Source organism: Fistularia commersonii, chromosome 32, assembly GCF_037954325.1.
Source record: "Fistularia commersonii isolate RoL2024-O1a breed Wild chromosome 32, RoL_Fcom_v1.0, whole genome shotgun sequence".
In the NCBI taxonomy this organism is placed as follows: Eukaryota; Metazoa; Chordata; class Actinopteri; order Syngnathiformes; family Fistulariidae; genus Fistularia; species Fistularia commersonii.
In genome coordinates this window covers 11,007,514-11,026,120 of record NC_141315.1, presented here as the reverse complement: position 1 = coordinate 11,026,120, position 18,607 = coordinate 11,007,514, and the positions used below count along the sequence as shown (strand labels likewise).

The window sequence follows — 18,607 nt, the reverse complement described above, 5'->3', positions numbered from 1 at the left end:
ATGGTGCCTATTTTTAAGAATAAAGGGGATGTGCAGAATTGTGGCAACTACAGAGGGATAAAGTTGATGAGCCATACAATGAAGTTATGGGAAAGAGTAGTGGAAACTAGACTGAGAGCAGAAGTCAGCATTTGTGAACAGCAGTATGGCTTCATGCCTAGGAAGAGTACTACAGATGCAGTATTTGCATTGAGAATGCTAATAGAAAAGTACAGAGAAGGCCAGAGGGAGATGCATTGTGTTTTTGTAGACCTAGAAAAGCCATATGACAGGGTGCCAAGAGAGGAGCTCTGGTATTGTATGAGGAAGTCTGGAGTGGCAGAGACGTATGTTAGACTGGTGCAGGACATGTATGCTCGCTGTGAGACACTGGTACGGTGTGCTGTAGGGGTAACAGAGAAGTTCAAGGTGGAGGTGGGACTCCATCAGGGATCAGCTCTGAGCCCCTTCTTGCTCACAATGGTGATGGATAGGCTGACAGATGAGGTTAGACAGGAATCCCCATGGACCATGATGTTTGCAGATGACATTGTGATCTGTAGTGAGAGCAGAAAACAGGTAGAGGAACATCTAGAGAGGTGGAGGTATGCTCTGGAAAGGAGAGGAATGAAAGTTGGTCGCAGCAAGACAGAATATATGTGTGTGAACGAGAGGAACTCGGGTGGAACGGTGAGGCTACAGGGAGTGGAGATCAAGAAGCTGGAGGATTTCAGGTACTTAGGGTCAACAGTCCAGAGCGTAGGAGAATGTGGAAAAGAGGTGAAGAGACGGGTCCAAGCAGGTTGGAATGGCTGGAGAAAAGTGTCAGGGGTACGAAGAGATAGAAGACTTTCAGCCAGAATGAAAGGAAAGGTGTACAAGACAGTGGTGAGACCAGCGATGATGTTTGGACTAGAAACTGTTCCAATGACCAGAAGACAGCAGGCAGAACTAGAGGTTGCAGAGATGAAGATGTTGAGGTTCTCTTTGGGAGTGACCAGGATGGAGAGGATCAGGAATGAGTCCATCAGAGGAACAGCACATGTTAGATGTTTTGGAGAGAAGGTCAGAGAAGCCAGACTGAGATGGTTGGGTCATGGACAGAGGAGGGATAGAGAATATATTGGTAGACGGATGCTGGAATTGGAGCTGCCAGGCAAGAGGTCTGGAGGAAGACCAAAGAGAAGATTTATGGACGTAGTGAGAGAGGATATGAAGGTAGTTGGTGTGAGAGAGGAGGATCCAGAGAATAGGGTGAGATGGAGAAGGTTGACTCGCTGTGGCGACACCTGAAGGGAAAAGCCGAAAGAAGAAGAAGAATACATGACTCACAATAGGCAAGGAAATATAGGGATGATATGTTATACCTTTATATACGTCGATATCACATATACATCCTTACGGTGAAATATATTTTTTCTATAAATTCAGCATAACATCGCAATACTGACTTCTGGTGTTGGGAAATTGTCAAAGCAATGAGACCTCTTTGCCCCGCCCACCTTCTTGTTCAGGTTTCCTATTGGTCAAAGAACACTGAAGCGAGACATTGATTGGTTTATTCTATTTCACCTCCACCAATCGACATCTTTGTTTATAATCTCGCGCTTCCGGGGTAAGGGAAGTTGACGTAACAAGCCTGTAAGCTGCTAGTGATTTACAACAAGGCGGCATAACCTTATTTACTTTAATTGTTAAATAACAAGAAGACAAGGAGATGTAATGGATTTTTTGGGCGGTTAATGGACCTCCACCGACCGGCGACGACAATGCTGTGTTCGGCCGTAAATGGGATGAGGTCGTCGGCGTCCCTACAGAAGGTCGGTACCCAAGCTAGCGTTAGCATGAGCCGGCGGTAGCACGGCCGTGCGTATTCAGGGGCCTCGTATTTTCTGTTACTTCCCCATTATTCCGTTGAATGTAGCGGATTAACGTGAAAACTGTTATTCTATTAATTTATCGGTGGTGGTAACGACGGCTATTTTTTCCCTCAACATGGATTACCGGTGGCAGAGCGTTCGGTGACAGACCGGACGTGACGTCAGATTCTAGGCATTCCGGCAGGAAGTGGTCAAAACTTTCATTATACGAGAATTTTATTTCAAGCAATGTTGGAAGGAGACTTTAATTCATCTAGTCCGAATTACATGATATTTATCAGCTTATTTGTCAGTGTCTTGTAACATAATTATCAGTGTGTGTTTCGGGAAGGTTGGAAACTTCAGAAGTTCTGCGTGGTTTCAATGTCAGACCAAATTGAAGGGCGTTTAGATTCCCCACGGGTTCACTCGTGTATTTTTGTTGAATACTTTGAACATCTGACCCTCACACAGTTCCTCTTCTGCCTGCTTTCCCCCCACTGGAACTGATCTGAGCAGGAACCTGGATGTTCTAGAAGTCCCACGGTTTAATGAGAAGTTTGGTGTCTTCCAGTTGAACTTCTTGTCCCCACAACTGTGGGCTCGATGTCTCCATCCCACACGGCGCTGTGACGTCCACCTCGGGACCTCCCGTAGCTCGACCGCGGGTCCGGACGCCCCCGCCTCCCCGCCGGACCCGGGCCCCGCGGCCGGCTCCCCGCCCTGGACCCCGGAGCAGGGCCTGCCGCCGGCCCCCACCCACTGCTGCATGAGCGGCTGCCACAACTGCGTGTGGATCCAACACGCCGAGCGGCTGCTGGAGCTGTACGGCGACGGTGGCGAGCGGGCGCTGGCCGCCATCGAGGAGAACGTCTCGGACGAGAACCTGAAGACCTTCTTGAAGATGGAGATCAGACTCCTGAGGAAGAAGGACACGTGATGCGGGAACTTTGTACTTCAGCACTTTATTTATTCACATCATGATATCTGATCATTTTATCTTATTTATGCCTTGTTTTGTCAAACTGACGAGTATTTTTTCCCGTCGTGTTTCCACCCATGTCGACCCCACGGCGCCCCCCTGTGGCCTGGTGCCGGGCGCCGACGTTCATCCACGTAATACTTGAAACTGCGATCAGATTTCTGGTTCTTTGTCACGCCCGGATCCTCACACTCCACAGGTCGAAAACATTTCGTCGTCCTCGCTTGAGCAGGGACGCAGGGGGGCGGAGCCACGGTCAGACTCATTTCCTGTCAGCTGACCATGACGTCACGGAGCTCCTGGAGGTTTTATCTGTTTTCGCCATGTCTCTTTGCACAGGACGGAGCCGGAGGGAAGTTGTGTTTTTTTTTTTTTTCTAATCCAAGCACTGAGGGGTGATTTCATGATGGCCGTGGGAGTGTGTTCATACATGTGTGTGTGTGAGTTAAATACAACTTCGGCCCGGCCACACGGGGGCAGTAGAGAGACGCACATCACATCCAGGCTGTGTTCAGGAAGGTAGCGCGCACACACACACACACACACACATCGATGTTCAGTTTATTTTTTTTATTCTTGATATCTGTTTTGATTGAAAGTGAAATAAACCTGTTTATTAGCTTTGGAGACAAAAAACTACATGCATGTTCATGAGTGCATTATTTCTACGTCTGGTTCCGTGTGGTTCTGAGCCAATCACAGCTCACACTGGGGGCGAGAGGCGGGGTTTTACCTGGCAGCTGTCAATCATCCGACCATTCAACCTCTCATTAACAGCCTGTTTTTTGCGCTGGAGAACCCAGGAGAGCAGGCCTCTGCTGGCTGTGCCTCCCTGGACCAGTGAGAGATCCACCACAGCTCTGGTGTTTGTCAGGAAAGACCACCAGACCGTCGGTCAGAACCTCCAACGAGAAGGACCATCAGACTGCAAGGATATTGAACACGGTTTCTGTAGAACCTCTGATCCAGAGGTGTCGTTCACGCTGAAGGACACTTCCCGATGACCCGCCGCCGCGTCAGAGCGACGTTCCCGCCCGGTTCCCGCCCTGGTCCTGGTCTCGAGGTGACCCTGATCTGCGGGTCTGAGTCAGCAGCGCAGGTAAGTCCACGCTCACGTTCTCCGCCGGGAGGATTAGAGCCTGATCCCACGGAGCTCCATGACTCTGACGTGATGGAAACCAGACAGATTACCGAGCGGACCCAGGCGTCACGTTCCTCCACGTCACTGCATCATGTCGTTTGGTAACATGTCCACCTCAAGGCAACTCCATGTCTTCATTGTTCCTCTGTTGTATACAAGCTTCTGGAGAACATCTCGCTCCACATCCCGTCTCAGTCCGGAAGCCTTCTTCTCCCTTCTAGCATGTCACTGTGAATCGTCTTCATGATCCTGCTCCTCTGCACCTCCATGGTGTCCTGACGTTCTTCATCATATTTGTCCACCATCCTTCTTGGTTTCATTACCTTCTTCTTGTTTTCCAATGAACTTCCCCCCAAGTTCATTGGCTACAGCCAATCATCTTCCTCCTTGGTTTCATCATCAGTCTGGATAAAATCAAGGGAGATTTTTTCTCTTCCTCTCATTGATCCTCAGCTGACATTGTTTTGAGGACCTTGGCCTTCTGGGCGGAACCGGCTCTGCAGACCAGAAGGAACAAAGCGGTGTCAGAGTTTCCTCTAGTTCCTGCCCGACCATCTCCAGACTCGCCTTTCTGTTTCCGAGGCGGCGTTCCTCACCAGCTGTGGGGAACTCAGACCTGGAATGGGTCCATCAGAGGGACAGCACATGTTAGATGTTCAGGAGATGAAGTCATACTGAGACATGAACAGAGGAGGGCTGGAGAAGATCCTGGTAGAAGGATGCTGAGGTTGGAGGTTTATGGATGGAGAGGAAGAGGACAGGGAGTTAGATGGTGTGAGAGGAGAGGGTCGGATGGAGGCCGTGGAGCTTCAGAAGGGAGCAGAAGAAGAGGAGGTACGGCGGCGAGACCATCACAACCCCTCTGGTCCACACTGGAGAAGTCCACCTGACATGTGGGGGGGGGGCTAATTTGAATCACTTAAGGAACGGACGTCGAATTTTGAAGGAACCTCTACTCTGATTGGCTCAACAGAGGTCCTTCACTCTGATTGGCTGTGGTCGCTCCCCGAGGAGCTCTGGGATGGTCCTGTTATTTTTTTCCCTAAATATTCCCGTGTAAATTTGCTTTTAACTCCCGGTAAGATGGACGCTCTGGCAAACACCCGTTGGCGTCCATGTCCTTTCCAGACATGTGCGGTGTTTACTGGGGAGGAGGAGGAGGTGGAGGTGGAGATGGGGGAGGAGATGAGGGAAGGTGGCGCCTCCATAATCCTCCTCCCGGGAGTATAAGAGGGCCCCGGGGCGCCGGCGGCCCCCACAGCAAGCCTAGCTAGAAGCCCGCTCCTCTGCCGATCTTCACCCAAGCAGCCGGTGAGTAGATCCCACACTTTGGGCTTCGTGGAGGAACCTCCGGATTGTTTTCACGGGAGAGAAGTTCGTCCTTAGACGGGCGTTTTTCTCTGATTTGTCTCTTTTTAAATCTGACCAAAGTGTGCGCAGAAGGCGTTTACTTTGGCGCCTCACAACAACACATGGCGGCTCTGGCTCATCGCTCAGAAACATCGCGGCGTCATCGGCGTAGAGGTTTATTCTCCGATGGGTCTGAGGCTTTGTCGGACTTTGAAAGTGAAGCTATCCTTCACCTTTTCTATGAACTGTGAGGTTCTCTTATCAATACTTGTTGTTCAATGACTGGAATACTTTAGATGTTGAAGTCGATTTCCACATCTTTTCTTTTTAATGGTCCAAAATGTTTTTTTTTTTTTATTTAAACCATCCAGTCGTAACGGTTCAGTGTCGGGTCCTTTCGCTTTTTTCTGGTCCGACCGTCCAAGTTGCAAGTATACAGGATGCTAGTTGTCAATAAATCGATCAGACTTTATTGATTCGGGCTTTTTCATGCGACTCCATTGTGGCACATCGGAACAAAATATCATATAAATTGTTGACAGCCATCGCAATAAGGATGCTATCGATTCAGTTTAGAACGGTTTTATTCATAATTTATGGAACCCGATCCAGAATAATTGGTTAAACATGTCCGGGTGACGTTTGAGCAATTCTATGGGTTCAAAAAGTGCCGATTCACGTTCGAACCTCCTTCCAACTGACGACCTCTATCATGTCATAAAGTCAAATATCACATTTTTAACACATACTTGACTATTGTTTATCCCCATAGTTAATGTTTGACATGAACAAGAGGCCTTATCAAGTTAACTAAGGCTGACCGCTGTTTCTATCACGACTTTGTTCATCTTTACTACCATTAATTGGTTAGTGTACAACCAGCAGTCCGTTCTTATCGCCGCCATCTTCCCAAGCGACCACACTTTGGAGTCCCGTTCGCAGCGGCGAGGATGAAGGATGCTGGGGTCGGCGCTTCCAGGCGGGTGGTCTGGAGGAAGACCAGAGAGAAGATGTATGGATGGAGTTAGAGAAGAGGGTGCAGAGGATGGGATGCAGGCCACTCCTGAAGGGAAAGGAAGGAGGAGGTAGCTGTCGGTATGTTAGCGCAGGGTCACCGAGGTGATGAGATTGGCGGCTGAGACGCTCCCTGCCTACTCAGCGTATCCGATGGCTGTCCTTGCTCTAACCAGATTACACCTGGAGGGGAGAGGTGGGGTGGCGCTTATTAACTTGAGCCGGGGGATTACGGGAAATTGGGTCATCGTCGCAAAACAAGGCGTTGCATCCCGGGCGTTCGAATCGCGGCGAGATATGAGCGTAATCCCGCCCGGCGGATCGGCTCAGGAGATTTAGGGCCCCCGAAATGTCATTCAGAGGTGACGGCGGCTGGATGGCGAAAGGAAAGGGGAGCGTTCTTCACACGACGTGAACATTTCTGAGGGTCAAGGACCTTCTGGGTTCCCCAAGTTCACCCCCAGTCACTCATGCTCCTCCTGAGCTGTTCTTTTGCCCCCCAATGTTGAACCGTGCTAGTGTTTGGAGAGTCTAGTTAGGGTGTTAGCATCCCAGTGGCAGAAAGGGTCAGACTTTTCCCGGGTCACCCCTGGTGGGTCAATGGTTTTCACCCATATTTGGAGGTTTTGTACACTGCTAGTAGCCGTAAACCAGGGGGGCAGCACCGTTAGCTAGCCGCTAGCTGGTTAATTCCGATGTTAGAGGCTGTGATTGTAATGGTGTCAGGCTTTCCGAGCGTTGACGCACGGCGACAGACGTAGAGGGCTGAAAATACTCCCCGCGTCAGGTACGCGGTGACTCACCGACTTGTCTGTTAGCTAACCTGCTTGTTCAGCAAACAGCGCTAATGTGCAAATCCTACACGAGCTTACCGCCGGCCAATCGGCCGGGCGGGTGGAGCCTCGGCTCGCGAAGCGGTTGCGCCCCTTTGCTAACGCTAACGGCAAACAACTTCGCTTCTGTGCTGTTAGCAGCCCTGGCCTGGGCTAGCAAGGTACTCCTGGGAGAACTTTCAGGGTTATCCTTTGTGTGTCCTCAGGTGGTGTCTGGAGAACCTGCTACAAGAGTGAACGGTACCATCACTGCTCAACATGAACCTTGAGGCTCCCAAACCCGAGGTCAAGACGGCCACCCGCGTCAGCGGCGGCCCCGCCACCCCACGCAAGGGACCCCCCAAGTTCAAGCAGAGGCAAACCCGCCAGTTCAAGAGCAAGCCTCCCAAGAAGGGGGTCCAGGGGTACGTGGCAACTCCCGGTGTTTCACTGTTACCTCGCAGCTCGTCGGGCCTCGACTAGCGGCCGGATCCCAGCGAGACGCTAGTGTCCCCGATACCCGCTTGCTAACATTCACCGGAGTGAGCTAGCTGCTGTTGTCCCCACTAGTTCCGCTCTACGACTGGACCTCCAGCTCCTTGGACCTGGACTTCCAACGGGTAGCTAACAGGACGGTTTGTCCCTTTGTTTTCTTTGCAGTTTTGGAGATGACATCCCTGGAATGGAGGGGTTAGGCACCGGTAAGACCTTCTCGTCCGGCTCGATTAGATCCATTTTCTTGTCCTTGCAGAAGCTCAAACATCTGACCCGGTTCTTCTCCCTCCCCAGACATCACTGTTATCTGCCCCTGGGAGGCCTTCAATCACCTGGAGCTTCACGAGCTGGCCCAGTACGGCATCATCTGAGCCTTTCCCGTGACCTCTGCGCCCCCTTACCCCGAACCCCACCCTCCTACCAACACCATCTCAGGCCACCGAAGCCTCTGGCTCAGTCCACCACCTCTGAAAGGACCTGATCCAAAACCACTAAACTCTGACAAAAAAATAGAAAAAGAGAAAAAAATACGCCAAAAAAATAATACTCCTGTCCTCCTCTGCCGGATTCTTCTCCCGACACTGCGTCCCTCACACCTGCTGACCTTTAGGGGCGTTCCTTCTCGCACCTTCAGTAGATCTGGAGGAGCAGCTAAAAGCCTCCTTTCGAAACGACGGGACGGACGAGAATCAAACCTCGTTTCCGAAATTCACTCATTCGTTCATTCGCCGCACCCCTTATCCTGCAGTCAGGATCGCGGGGGGGGGGGGGGGCGGAGCCTATCCCAGCCGTGATTGGACGAGAGGCGGGGGGGCTCGCCCTGGACCAATCACAGAAACAAATCATTCATCCAAACGGGGTCTCCATGAAGCTCCTGCATGTGTTTGGACTGGGAGGAACCTTGAGGAACCTCACGCAGACACATGGAGACTCATTTTAAAAACCTCTACAGATCCTCCATATTTGTAGTCTTTCCCTTGAAAGCGAGGCTTTTATCTGCTCTTCGCGGCGACCCGACTGCTCCTTCTCCCCCGTCATCGACCCACTTTCCACGGACTACATACGCAACATACGCAAGCAAGGCAGCCTCAAATTGAGTTCAAGTGATGCACCCGCGAGGTGCGCGGGTGCGCCCGCCGCGCGAGACAGCCGCCAACGCCGCCCCACCACCGAGGCCCTGGCGAAAAAGAAAAAAAAAAAAAAAAACGCAGAAGAAGAGTTCTGTAGAGACGGAGGAGCCGATAGCCAACTTCCCCAGGAATCTGTCTTCCATAGCATCCAGCACACACACACACACACACACACACACACACACACACACACACACTTGCACACACACACAGATGGACTCCGACTGTGTTTCCCGGGTGACATGGGTTCAGAGAAGGTCCAGGAGGCCAGATCCCAGGAGGGTCTGGATCTCCGTGTGTGTTCATTCTTCGTGTTCCATTAGTGTCCTATCTCTTTTTTTTTCTCCCGTGTAAAATTTCAATGTGTTTGGAAACATGTCTGTTGTGTTTATTTGTCACACCTCCCTGTGTGTTTACATTTGTCTCTTTATTACTATTATTTCTCGTGTACTTTATTGGCTCCCACTCCTTCTCCCTGGAGTTCCACGAGGTTCCTCGTACCGTTGATCCACTTCTCGCCATCATGTTCCACGACTGCAAAGGAGACAGGAGATCCAGGAGATCTTACCGTGTGCTTGGATGATGGGTGGGATGGGGGAGGAGGAGTTTAGGATAGTGAGGGAAGATTGTCGTGTGGTGGAGGAGGAGTTAGGATGGTGAGGGAAGCGTAGGCATATGGAGGGGTATAGGATGGTGGAGGAGGAGTAGAGGATGGTGAGGGAAGGGTATAGGATGGTGGAGGAGTATAGGATGGTGAGGGAAGGGTATAGGATGGTGGAGGACTATAGGATGGTGAGGGAAGGGTATAGGATGGTGGAGGAGTATAGGATGGTGAGGGAAGCGTAGGCATGTGGAGGGGTATAGGATGGTGGAGGAGGAGTATAGGATGGTGAGGGAAGGGTATAGGATGGTGGAGGAGTATAGAATGGTGGAAGATGAATGTAGGATGGCAAGGGAAAAGAGAAGGGTGGTGGAGGGAAAGTGGAAATACGGAGGAATGGTTGTCCACTTCGAGGATCTCGGAGTGTCATAGCGAAGGTTGAGTGTGATAACGGAGGAGTGTCATGGCAAAGCTGTTGTTCTCTACAGAAGGGCGAAAGAAAATAAAACATAAAAAAGGGAAAATAACATTTTAGTTTCATGTCTTCCTTCGAGAATCGGTCGATCTTATTCATGGATTTGTTTGTGATCAGAATCAATGACACATGCACTGCTAATCAGTAACTAGCAAAATTTGAAAATAAAAGTGTTTTGAAGTCTTATATCTAAAGTCTTTTATCTACCTGATAAATATTCTTATGGAACATTCGATACTTTACTGGGAGAGGTGATGTCATATAGGGGGGGTGATGCCACATAGGGGGGGAGGGGGCTCACAAAATGATCCGATCAGCTCCAATTCCTACAAATTGAAAATAAGGACAAGAAACGTAGAGATTATCTCATGCTGCATTCAAACATCTTTATTCATGACCCGGGACGCCGCTGTCTGTCAAAAAACAGACGAGCAAATGACCCTGTAGATGACCAGATCAATACCTGCTGGTCAGCGGCCTTCAGACATTGCAGTATGTCTCTGGATCAGCAAAGGATCCTGGTACAATTCCTATGTGGAGTCCCCATGTTCTCCCGTCTGCATAGGTTTCCTCTGTTCCAAAATGCACAGCCTCTTACTAAGCAGTGGAGATAATGAATGCATGGATTATTTTGTTCGTATTTTAACATTTGAAAAGTGCAGAAAGTATTTCCAGGCTATCCAATTCAGCACCGGGCATGTTTGAGAGATGAGAGATAACAACTTTATTTATCCCGAAGGAAATTGTTGTGCCAGAGTTTCAAGCAAAAACACAACAATAATAGATAATAGCAGAAGGAGGGAGAAGGAGGGAGAATAAGAAGTACAATAAAATATAAATTGTCAAGGTTAAGGCTATCAAGTGTTCTAAGGTCTTAAGTACAAAGATCTGAAGATTCCCTGCGGCTGAGGGAAGAGGAATTAAAAAGTCTGATAGCCAAATAGTTTGTAAAGATAGTTTGTTAAGAATAAGAACAACTTTATTTATCCTGAAGGATATTGTTGTGCCAGAGTTTCAAGTAAAAGACAATTAAGACAATTTATATTTCAAAGACAATTTATATTTTGTTGTATTTCATATTCTCCCTCCTTCCTACTATAATCTATTACTGTTATGTTTTTACTTGAAACTCTGGCACAACAATTTCCTTCGGGATAAATAAAGTTGTTCTCATCTCATCTCATCTCATCTCATCTAAAACATAACAATAATAAATAATAGTAGGAAATTGTTTTTCAGATACTCACGACAAATGTTCATACACACTGTCAAATAATCGCGTATTAAAACATTTTAATGCATATTGGCTTTGTGTATAAAACCAAATGACATTGATAAAGAATTCATTGTTTTCAAATGTTTTTGAACTCGACACCGACGGGTAAAGAGGAGGGAGTATAGTTTCTAATATACTTAACAACTCCTTTAATTTAATGTTCCATTTTGGCAATTTTATGCGTTAATAATACAAGCACTGAGTTGTTAAGTTAAGAAAATATTCAAAGAAAATATATACAGTCAGGTTACTTTATTAAAACTATAAATGGGACCGAATCCAGGGCGGAACCATCGCGAAGTGGAACTTGTTTCCCCCCGGAGCGCTCCGGCGTGGGACCGGGCAGGAGAGCCGTCACCGGACAGCAATGTTTGCGACACCCCGGTGTTTGAGTTCTGGGATGGAGTTTCGTTGACATACACACCGCAAAACCCTGCGCGAATCCCACAACTCCCCTGCCCGAGAGCACAGCCACATCCACCGGGAGCCCAGCCACCCACCCGCGGCGACATGGCGGATAATATCGTAAGTGTACCGGCGGGGGTGCGTTTACGCCCGGGCGCCTCGGCTAAGGTTAGCCGGCTAGCTCCCGGAGCCCCGAAGTCCGGAGTGATGAGGCAGCAGAATTAGCTCGCTAGCTAACGGGAGCCGCCACCGCTCGCATAGCGGCCGGGGCCTGCTCGGCTAACCGGCTAAAGCTGGCGACGTCCCGGGGGGAAGAGTTCTGATCGGCCGCGGGGAGGGAGGGAGAACCGGCGGCCCGGCTCCCCGCCCGGGGGGGTCTTTCGGACACTTTCTGGAACCTTCCAGCGCCGGCCGGCTCGGCTAGCCCGACCCGAACCCCGGTAAGCGCCGCTTGTTGAACGTAAACGCGAGTGACATTTCCCTGGACTCTAATCCGCCCCGCGGAATCCGCTTATTTCTCTAAATAAAACCAAAATGGTTATTTGGAGAAAGTCCAACCGGGACGCTGACGGGGCGTGTTTTAGTTTTCTGCACCGTCATCACTGTCAGATGGTCCTGTCACCGACACCGCTGACCCCCTCCGGGTCAGGGTGGGGGAGGGCCGGGGGTCGGAGGCGGCTCCAGGCCGAGGTACGACAACCGAAGCCCGGCTTCCAGTCGGGTGGAGGTCCGGTCGTGGAGCGGAGGAGCTTCTGACCAGCGAGTGGAGATTGAGAAGGTCCCAGGTTTGGGGTCTCCAGGTTCCTCCCCTGGTGCTGTCCAAACACATCCAGGAGGAGAACTCCATCAAATAAATGATTGGACCAACATGAACACGGTGGTATTTTGGAAATATACTTATAAACGTGAATCCGCTGTGTGCTTGCGTGTAACTTTAAAAGCGGCGTCCTCCAGACACGGCAACAACATAACATGGGTAACATGTCTCTGGTTGCTACGGTAACACTTTAATATGCTTTCAAATGCCTTCAAAATAAGATACAGCACAAAACTAATGTAAAGAACACATAAAATACGACCCATTATACCGCTAACGCAATGAGAGCCCTGAGTTTGTTTCTCTGCAGGACAGGCTCGGTGCGTGGGAATCACCTGTGCTGATAAATCCATATTAGAAGCAGCGTTCTTCTTCTTTCTCCTCATCAGGCCTTTTCCCCTTTGCAAAGAAACCTTCCAAAGACGTGTGTTTTTTGCTCATGTTGCTCGCTTTTGGGTTTACCATTTGCTTTAATGCATCACGTAACCGAGACGAGGCGTAGACGGATGGAACGGAGAGAATTGGGCCTTGTTCAGATTCTGTTCATAAATAGAAAGGAAATAATGTAGGTTATTTACTCTTTCTGCGCGGCCCGGTATCAAACCACCTACGGACCGGTGCGGGCCCGCGACCCGAGGGTTGGGAACCGCTGCGCTAGATTGTCCAGACCTGTGAACGAGAGGGTGAATGGATGTTTCTAGATGAGGTGGAAGTGATTGCACGTCTCCCTATGAAGCATCTATGAATGTGTGAATGATTGGATGTCCCCATCATGTTTCCATCTCTTAATCATCCTAATCACTGTCTATTTGAACATAATCTGCACATAATTATCCACCTCTACTTGCACTAGGTGATTAAAAAAAAACGCATTTATTCTGTAAATATGGCACACTCTGTACATACACATGTTAATCTAATGTGAGCTCTGTCACACTGAGCGCTGACGAGCAGGAAGTGGCATCTTTCTAATGGCGTTACCAAAATAAATATCCTATTTTTATGTTATTTCATCTCGGGACAAAGCCCTTTATTTTCAAACCGATGGATTCTGCTTTTTTGATCTTGTAAACTCATGTTCTCTTCCCGGCTGTCCTCCTCAGATCATCAGGGTGCAGTCCCCGGACGGGATGAAGAAGATCCCCTCCACCAAGCGGGAGACGGCCGCCGCCTTCCTGAAGAAGGTAACGACCTCGACGGCGCTCATTAGCGGAGAGGGAACGCCTCCAAATGCCGTCATGCAAACATCTGGCGTCCCCTGGTGTGTTTTTTCCGCGTGCTCGCCGTTGTGACCGTTCCCGTGGAAACGGACCGGCCCAGCCGTCAGCAGCTGCGAACTCACGTGTCGGCGGCGAGAGTGTAAGTGTGGTAACCGTGCCGACGAACGTCACGGAGTTGTGAAGCCAGGACTTGAAAGGAGAAGGCGGCCATGTTTTTTTTTTTTGTTTGTTTGTTTTTTGTTTTTTTGTTTTCCTCCCGCCTGACGAAGCGTTACCACGGTTACCGGCTTCCACCCTCCCGGGCTGAAAGATGCCTTCAGGGTCCAGTTAAGGACGCTGCGTCATCCCTCTCCAGTGTCACCAGGAAGGGGCGCGGCTTCCCTAGGCCCCGCCCCCTCCACCCCCGGCGCCGGCCTACGATTGGCCGGTTGTTGCGTCCGATGAACGGCTCCGGCTTCGTTAAATATACATGGCGCTGTGCTGGCAGAGCACCAGGAGGTCCTGTTTCTGCTGCAGGGGTGGGATCAGAGGAGCTCCACGGTGTTGAGCTTCTGCATCATCTCCAGATCCCTCAGCGTGGCCTTCAGGCTCAGGGAGGTTCCTCCAGGATTCTCCTTCCTGCTCCCCAGGAACCAGCGGAGAACCTCCCTCGGATGTCTCGGAACCGATCCGGAAGATCTGTCAGATGCTTCCAAGGGACGCTCTCGAGTCTCAATCTTTGACGTCTCTCCACAGGTGGCCAAAGAGTTCGGCTTCAATTCCAACGGCTTCTCCGTTTACCTGAACCGCAACAAGACCGGCGAGATCCTCTCCCAGAACAAGGCCCTCAACCTCCTCAAGATCAAGTGAGTGCAGCTCCTCGGATCCCGATGGGGTCCGCAGGAGGTCCTGTCCCCGTAGCAGTAGTTCTGGGAGGAGCTGCGAGACCACGAGGCGTGTCGATGTTGACGTTCACATGTGAGGAGCAGAGACATGATGGTCGGGCGGTTCTTCAGGAGGTCCCGCATGAAAACCCATCATTGCACGGTCCTCAGGCTGCTCCTCCAGATGCTCCTGAAGAACCATCTCGCTCTCCACGTGACCTGGTGTCTTCTGTGTCCTTCAGGCACGGCGACATGCTGTTCCTCTTCCCCTCAGGATCCCCCTCCTCCTCCTCCGGGGAGGTGATGGACACGGCCACGCCGCAGCCGTCTTCATCTCTGACCTCCATCTCCTCCTCGTCCTCCTCCTCGTCCTCCTCGGGGATCCCGCGCTCCTCCTCGGCGCCGCAGGTCCTGGAGGACGAGATCGACCAGTATCTGACCAAGCAGGACGGCAAGATCTACAGGAACAAAGACGCTCAGCTGTACGTGGGGGGAAGGTGGGGTTGTCCACGCCTGAACCTCACATCCTGACCTTCTGCTCCTCCTCGCAGATGTCGCCACGGCGCCCTCGGCAAGTGTGTGCACTGCGTACCTCTAGAGGTGAGGACCTCCAGGGCGGAGAACTTCCGAGACGGCGGCGCGATCGAGCCGGAATGTCTCCCGACGCGCCGCCATCTTGGATCCGAAGGCGACGCTCGTTCTCCCGACGTCCTGACCCTCTGCATCTCCTCCCCCCGCAGCCTTTCGACGAAGACTACCTGAACCACCTGGACCCGCCCGTCAAGCACATGTCATTCCACGCTTACCTCCGCAAGCTGACCGGCGGCGCCGACAAGTGAGTGGACGCCGACCGAACGGTAGCCGCCGCGGCTCTCCGACCGCAGACGCTCATATGTTCCCGCCGGAACGTCAGCGTTAAATCCGTCAGCGCCTCCGCCGCTCGATGTTCTCCAGATGTAACGTGTCCTCCTCCCCCTTGCAGAGGGAAGTTCGCCGCTCTGGAGAACATCAGCTGCAAGATCAAGTCCGGCTGCGAGGGCCACCCGCCGTGGCCCGAGGGCATCTGCACCAAGTGCCAGCCCAGCGCCATCACGCTCAACAGACAGGTAGCGTTTCCGAGGAGACGTCCTCACGGAGGCGCTCGCGAAACATCTCGAGCAGATCGGTCTCCTCTGCGCTCACAGAAATACAGACACGTGGACAACATCATGTTCGAGAACCACACCATCGCCGACCGCTTCCTGGACTTCTGGAGGAAGACGGGCAGCCAGCGGGTGGGCTACCTGTACGGACGCTACACCGAGCACAAGGACATCCCGCTGGGCATCCGGGCCGAGGTGGCCGCCATCTACGAGCCCCCGCAGGTGGGTAGATATCTCCGCGCGCTTCTCCGCCGTCGCCGAGCGCCAATGACGGCTCGTCTGCTGTGACTAGAGCGCCACCCAGAACAGCCTGGAGCTGCTGGAGGACCCCAAGGCCGCCGCCGTGGACGAGATCGCCGCCAAACTGGGTCTGAGGAAGGTGCGTGGAGCGAGAAGGTGGAGCCAGAGGGCGACGGTCTTCACCCTCCTCCTGAGCCTTCTGTTTTGTGGGGTTCGCAGGTGGGCTGGATCTTCACCGACCTGCTGTCGGAGGACATGAGGATAGGTACGGTCCGCTACACCAGGAACCAGGTGAGGCCGCGGACGCTCGCCATCTTCTGGTCCTCCTCCTCCTCCCGACCATCTAACCACCCGTCGCCCCTCCGCTAGGACTCGCACTACCTGAGCGCAGAGGAGTGCATCACGGCGGGGTTCTTCCAGAACCAGCACTCCAACCCCTGCAGGCTCTCCAGGGACGGATTCTTCGGCTCCAAGTTCGTCACCGTGGTCGCCACAGGTACGTGTGAAGGTCGCCGCCGTCCCTCTCCTCGGAGATGATCGGCCAAACCGAGCTAAAGCTAGGAGTCCCGACGACCACGGGGACCGTCGCTCGACCGAGCAGGAGGTCCGCGGATGTCGCCGGTCCCGGCAGGTGACGCCGAGACCTCGGAGAAGAACGAAGAACTTTAGAAACGCTGGATTTCGTCCGGCCACCTCCCGGGCCGAAGTCCCAGGTGGCGTCTGGATCCGCTTGGAAGTGAAGAAACACGATCTCCATCCTGGTGCTCGGGGGCTTCGTCGCCGTAATGGGATCCAGATGCTCCTCCCCGCCTGCACGCCATGACATCACCGCCGCTCACATCTGCCGCCAATCGCCGTCGGGGCGGCGGGTTCCACGTGCCGACGTTCCCTCACGCCTCTGGAATCCACCGCCCGGCCTTCCGCAGCCGCTTCCAAACATCTCGGAGGTTCCGTGAGACGAGCTCGTCGTCCACCGCCCCGGACGCGTTCATCGGCCCCCGGGAAGGGGCGGGGCTTATCCTCTCTGGATACCACCGGGAGGAGGAAGGTCTGACCTTCTGTGCGTGTCTCCAGGTGGACCCGACAACCAGGTGCACTTCGAGGGCTACCAGGTGTCCAACCAGTGCATGGCCCTGGTGCGGGACGAGTGTCTGCTGCCCTGCAAGGACGCCCCCGAGCTGGGCTACGCCAAGGAGTCCAGCCCCGAGCAGTACGTCCCGGACGTCCTCTTCAAGGTGAGCCCGGCGCGAGGAGCCTCGGAGGAACCTCCTCCACGTTCTCGCGCCTCACTGTCCTCCTGACGCCCCGCAGGACAAGGACAAGTTTGGAAACGACGTCACCTTCCTGGCCCGGCCTCTTCCCGTGGAGTACCTCATCATAGACGTAAGAGCCGCCGTCGGTCCACTGACAGGCCTCCCTTCGTCAAGAGTCCGATAAGTTATCGATCAACTTTACCGTGTGTGTGTGTGTGTGTGTGTGTGTCCAGATCACCACCACCTTCCCAAAGGACCCCCAGTACACCTTCAGCTCCACGCAACGCTTCCCCATCGAGAACCGGGAGATCCTGGGCGAGACGCAGGTGGCCGCATCTTCTGGAGGACCCGTCGCTGCCGCCGGCAGATCTGCTCCAACCTCTGTCCTCTGTGTGCCGCCAGGACTTCCACAGCTTAGCCTCCTACCTGTCGCAGTGCTCCTCCTCCTCCTCGGCCTTCCTGGACACGGTGTCGGACTTCCATCTGCTCCTCTTCCTCGTCACCAATGAAGTCATGCCGCTGAGGGTGAGTTCTCCGCCATCATTTAGCGAGCGCAGAACATCTCCGGGGGTCATCAGAGGTACTGAACCTCCTCTGCGTGACCCAGGAGGTCTTTGAGGCCCGAGGAACCTCACAGGAACCTCACTCTGCATGTACGGGTGCAGGATCTGGCTTCAGATCGGACCTGTCCAGGAGGTCCGTCCTGATGTGTGTGTGTGTGTGTGTGTGTGTGCACTGTAGGACAGCATTGGACTCCTCCTGGACGCGGTGAAGACCTCCAACGAGGACCTGGCCCAGACCTGGAAGAAGTCCGAGCAGTGGGCCACCATCGAGCAGCTGTGCAGTGAGTCCCCGCCCACTTCCACGCAAACCGACCAATGAGCCGTTCGTAAATAAACCGACCAATCGGTCGCCATAGGAGATAAACATGTCCGGAGTGTCGCCATGGCAACGCTGCGGTTGACGCCCTGGTGTGTGTGTGTGTGTGTGTGTGTGTGTCCCGCAGGTACGGTGGGCGGCCAGCCCTCCGGCTCGCTGGGCTACGGCGCCATGGGCGGCCCGTCGGCGCCCGCCTCCTCGGCCGCCATGTGGTCGTGCCTCCACTGCACCTTCATGAACCAGCCCGGCACGGAGCACTGCGAGATGTGCAGCCTCCCCCGCGGTTAGTCCCCCCGCCTCGCCGCCACGCCGGGACCGGACGCCGTTTTTCGTTGTTTTTCCCGCCCCCTCCGTTCGCCGACGCCGGAGCGCCGCTCACGCCACAGAGTTAATAAAGTTTTTTTTTTTCTACTTGCTGACAAAGCACTTTTTGCCCTCCCCCGACCCCCGACCCCCGACTATTGGAAGAGAATCCTTGCCGAGACTCAGGACGGCGGTGGCGGTGGCGGTGGCGGGGGAAGGGGGGCGACGAACCGGCGCCGCCATCCAAACCGAGCTTTTCCTCCTCTTGTTTTGATTTTGAAGTTCTGTCCCGAGCCGTACCTTAGCGTCGCTTCTCCGGCGCGGACCTTTTCTAGCTCACTCTTCCTGAAAAGTACAATCACGGGGCGCCG

The 18,607-nt window shown here is 52.9% G+C and overlaps 3 protein-coding genes across 3 annotated transcripts; all 3 read left to right on the top strand.

Annotated features, from left to right (window-relative positions):
* The first annotated feature begins 1,585 nt into the window (after positions 1 to 1,585).
* oxld1 (oxidoreductase-like domain containing 1) lies at positions 1,586 to 3,448 on the top strand. The gene is made up of 2 exons (XM_086139882.1): positions 1,586 to 1,799; positions 2,413 to 3,448. The coding sequence occupies exons 1-2, from the start codon at positions 1,722 to 1,724 to the stop codon at positions 2,776 to 2,778; spliced, it is 444 nt and encodes a 147-aa protein (XP_085996008.1). The 5' UTR covers positions 1,586 to 1,721; the 3' UTR covers positions 2,779 to 3,448.
* Positions 3,449 to 5,189: 1,741 nt separating this feature from the next.
* pde6gb (phosphodiesterase 6G, cGMP-specific, rod, gamma, paralog b) lies at positions 5,190 to 9,887 on the top strand. The gene is made up of 4 exons (XM_086139962.1): positions 5,190 to 5,272; positions 7,365 to 7,562; positions 7,798 to 7,838; positions 7,927 to 9,887. Exons 2-4 carry the CDS (start codon positions 7,417 to 7,419, stop codon positions 8,001 to 8,003), a joined length of 264 nt encoding a protein of 87 aa, XP_085996088.1. The 5' UTR covers positions 5,190 to 5,272; positions 7,365 to 7,416; the 3' UTR covers positions 8,004 to 9,887.
* A 1,552-nt stretch (positions 9,888 to 11,439) lies between these two features.
* nploc4 (NPL4 homolog, ubiquitin recognition factor) lies at positions 11,440 to 18,345 on the top strand. Its single transcript, XM_086140187.1, has 17 exons — positions 11,440 to 11,639; positions 13,440 to 13,520; positions 14,292 to 14,401; positions 14,662 to 14,901; positions 14,971 to 15,019; positions 15,160 to 15,254; positions 15,402 to 15,525; positions 15,604 to 15,783; positions 15,854 to 15,940; positions 16,021 to 16,092; positions 16,171 to 16,297; positions 16,876 to 17,036; positions 17,113 to 17,184; positions 17,288 to 17,380; positions 17,457 to 17,579; positions 17,796 to 17,898; positions 18,061 to 18,345. The coding sequence occupies exons 1-17, from the start codon at positions 11,625 to 11,627 to the stop codon at positions 18,219 to 18,221; spliced, it is 1,893 nt and encodes a 630-aa protein (XP_085996313.1). The 5' UTR covers positions 11,440 to 11,624; the 3' UTR covers positions 18,222 to 18,345.
* The last annotated feature ends 262 nt before the right edge of the window (positions 18,346 to 18,607 follow it).